The following is a 3,483-nucleotide window of genomic DNA, read 5'->3' on the forward strand; positions in this document are numbered from 1 at the left end:
TTGCTACATATATCAAAGAGCAGAAATTCTTGTTTTAAATTTGTTTTTCAGAATAGAAAACGCAGAAAATTATTTTTAAAAAATTACGTTTGCGTTTGCTTCTTCATCGGCCAAACATGACAGTCTAGGCGAATATCTAATAACTTGGCGCTTACTAACTTATTTTGGACAAGTTATTTGCCCTGTTCCTTGGCTATACGTTTTCTTATAATATTCATAGTTTGTGTATGTGTGCGTGTGTGTGAGCATGTAGGCTGAAGTGCTCCTGGGCACCACCCCCCATCCTGCACACACAACTAGAAAGTAATAGGTTCTCAGCAAATGTTGGGACTTCTTTAATTTTGAGCAATACCTTTTAACAGGCCACTAGGTAGACATGTATTTATTTCTCCTAAAGAGTGTTTTAATAAGACAAGAGGTGTGTTTGACATTGCAGTGCACACAATAACGCAATATTTTTAATGCAGAAAGCAAAGCCTTTCTGGTGGGCCAGATGGCACTGTGTGTTTGACTAGGCTCCTTGGTTTTGCCCTGGTGGATGCCTGAAGGGGTTAAAGACTGCCTTACTCGAGTTACATGAAGTAGCAGAAATTATCAGATGGAAACAGGAATGGGGAAGGGGAAAAGGCCCTGCCCTTACCCACGGTTTGGTTTCCTAGCTCACTAGGCTTGTAGTGAGCGGTGGGTGAGCTGTGGGCTGGGACCACCCCCACACACCCGGGGTCCCCTTAACTGCTGCGGCCGCCTGGGATTGCCGGGTTTAAACAAAGCTGTGAGTCACTCACAGCCCTTAACTGCTGGGCCAGGAAACCCAGCTGGAGAGGCCACGCCCCTCTCCCTGTGAATCGCTGGCCGGGACAGGGGAGGGGCTGGCCCTTGCTAATGAGCAAGTTGCCAAGGCGAGACAGGAACTTCATTCCCTTCTGTGTCAGGATCCCAGAATTATGCCCCTTCTGTCACCATGAGCTGGCTCGAGAGTTCCCCCGGAGTTGTGCTAACTGCTTACCACCCCAGCGGCAAGGACCAGGTCGTTGGGGAGAGACCTGCAAATGGAGGCGACGAAACCACCTCCAGGTAAGGAAACTAACGAAAATCCCCTACCTGCCCCAGGAACAAAGTGACAGGGAAGTTGTCACGAGGGAAGAGAATCACCTCTGCACTTGAAGCCTGACCTCACGCTGCAGCATAGAGGCTTGGCTTGTTCTTTGCATCGCCCTCACCCCTGTATGCAGGAACCCTTCTGGTTACCGGTGGAGGATGGGGGATTTGGCTCTTAGACCAGTTGCTTAGCAGGTGCATGTGCAAATGCTGACTGATCAAATGACTATCGGAAACGGCTCCCCGTGAGGTGGAATTCTTGAATGGGCTCAAAACTCCGCTGGAACTGTGAGCTGGGAAAGCCTGCCAAAAAGCAGGGAGGCTGGTCACTCTACTAGCTGTTTTGAGAGTGGCACCCTCCGCCCCTCGCTGAAAGCAGACCTCTTAGGCAGAATGCCCAAGACACTGGCCTGTGGCGGTGCTGTTCACATTTTTCAGTGTGTGTAAATTACTCCCACAGCCCAACACACCCCTCCCTACACCCTTGGGATTTCAAAAGGGAGTTTCTGTCAGCAGGCGGTACTCTGCTGGTAGAAGGAGCATGGTTAATGTTAAATCACTTTATAGGCAGACAGGGCAAATGTTTTCTCCACTGTTGAGACTCCGAGTCCTCTTCTGCCTCTGCCTCTCTGTGTACTTTGTTCTGTTTTTCAAGGTTGGTGTTTCCCCTACCTCTTCCTTTTTCTCCTTAATGACCTTCTCCCTAGCTGAAACTTTTAATCTCCAGTCTTAGATAGAAATTGCAAATATTGGCCTGAAAGATTGCAAAAAAAAAAAAAAAATAGTTATCAGTAAGTCCAATTTCATCTTGATGCTAAAAGTGATAATGAAAACTTGTTCCTTGGGTGACTTAAGGCCCGTGCCCTACACTGAAAGAATGCCTTCTTTCATTCGGTTTTCAAATCCCCAAACATGGGGGCGTGAGAAAAATGAAAGGAAAGGCTGTAATATTCTTGAGATCTTGGCTGAAGAACTTTGTTTCTCGCATGTTGCTCATTGTATTGAGGCCATTGAATGAACTCATTTCCAAAGTTCAAAGGGAAACTGCTGCTTTGGCGCTACATGTGTTACCATTTTGCTTTCTGTTTTCTTTGAGAAGTAGGGATGGTCTCCATCCATGCTTCTGCACCACAGCAGAATACTCGTCTGTCAGCAGCCACAGCAAACCGGCAGCTGCCCTAGCTTGGCTTCCACATGGCAGTCAAGCAATCCAGAACAGAGCAAGCAAAGCCCCGCATGTTCTGCAGCTGCCACTGCCTTCAGGCTTGGGTGGGCCAGAGGGCTGGAGTGGAGTCTTGAGTCTTGGGTGTGAGCCTGACTAAAACCACCGGGACTTGGGGTCCAAACCTTGATCCCATTGTTTAGACTCAGACCTCAGAAATTCCTTCAGTTGTAGCAAAGTTTCTTGCTGGGAGCTTTTGCATGTGACTGCAGACATTCCTTCCTGTTGTTTCCAGTTCTCTAGCTTGTTATGGGTAGTTTAGAGTGGTTGGACAAATAAACAAGGATTGGATTGCTTTCAGCTACTGCAGAAGAAGCACCACAGTCGCCAGAGGGGTAGGGTGAGCACTAGGCTGTGCAATATGTGTTTTGTGTTGGACTGCAACTCTAGATGCTCTCCGAAAGACCTTTCTGCTGGCTGCCATATTGCTCCCTGCCCTGGTCTGGGAGTTGGTTTTTAATGGGTATATGTAGGTATGGATGCTGAGGGGGTGGGGAAAAGATGGAAGCTGCTTTGAGGCAGGAAGAAGGGAGGAGAGAGTAGTCATCACTAATTCTTACCCTAAGCTTGGGGTAACATACCAGTTAAGCAGAATGTTAACTTTGAGAGGTACCTTGTTTAACCTTGAATGGGTTAAGATATTGGAGTTGGCATGGAGCTAGGCTTCCTGGAATGAGGAAAGATTTGAGGGGTGGGAGAGAGAGGTTCAGTAATGACCTGGGGATAATGGTTAGCAGTGTGTAGGATGTTGGCTGTGGATGGGCTGGTTAGCTGGTAGTTGAAACATTAGGAAGGTACTCTAAAGATTTCAGTGATCCTTGATGCCCATTTTTTACATAAAGCCAAAGTAAAACTCCTATAAAGAGGCCAAATTAGATCCTGCATGCCCTCATATCTATTTAAAAGTAGCTGGAGGTAGCTCAAAATTTTGACCTTGCTTATCAAAAGACTGCATTTATTCTAAGTAATAGTATATCAATGAGCTATTTATTCAAACAAATGGTTCATTATTATTAATTCATGCATGTGAGTTAATATATGTAATATATATGTAATGCAGTTAGAAAATGCAAAATGTTATATTTATGATTTTAGATGTTTACAGAAAATGTTTGATTTTTTTTTTTTTTTTTTTTTTTTTTTTTTTTTTTTTTTTTTTTTTT

The 3,483-nt window shown here is 45.3% G+C and overlaps 1 protein-coding gene across 1 annotated transcript in view; it reads left to right on the forward strand.

Moving 5' to 3' along the window:
- The first annotated feature begins 847 nt into the window (after positions 1–847).
- Arhgap18 (Rho GTPase activating protein 18) overlaps positions 848–3,483 on the forward strand; it is a 149,138-nt gene continuing 146,502 nt past the window's right edge. The window contains exon 1 of the mRNA XM_055599429.1: positions 848–1,074. Coding sequence (XP_055455404.1) covers positions 962–1,074 — 113 coding nt within the window. The 5' untranslated portion in view covers positions 848–961. The remainder of the gene's footprint in view (positions 1,075–3,483) is intronic.

The sequence above is a fragment of the Psammomys obesus genome, unplaced genomic scaffold (genome assembly GCF_907164565.1).
Source record: "Psammomys obesus unplaced genomic scaffold, mPsaObe1.curated_primary_1811, whole genome shotgun sequence".
NCBI classification, from domain to species: domain Eukaryota; kingdom Metazoa; phylum Chordata; class Mammalia; order Rodentia; family Muridae; genus Psammomys; species Psammomys obesus.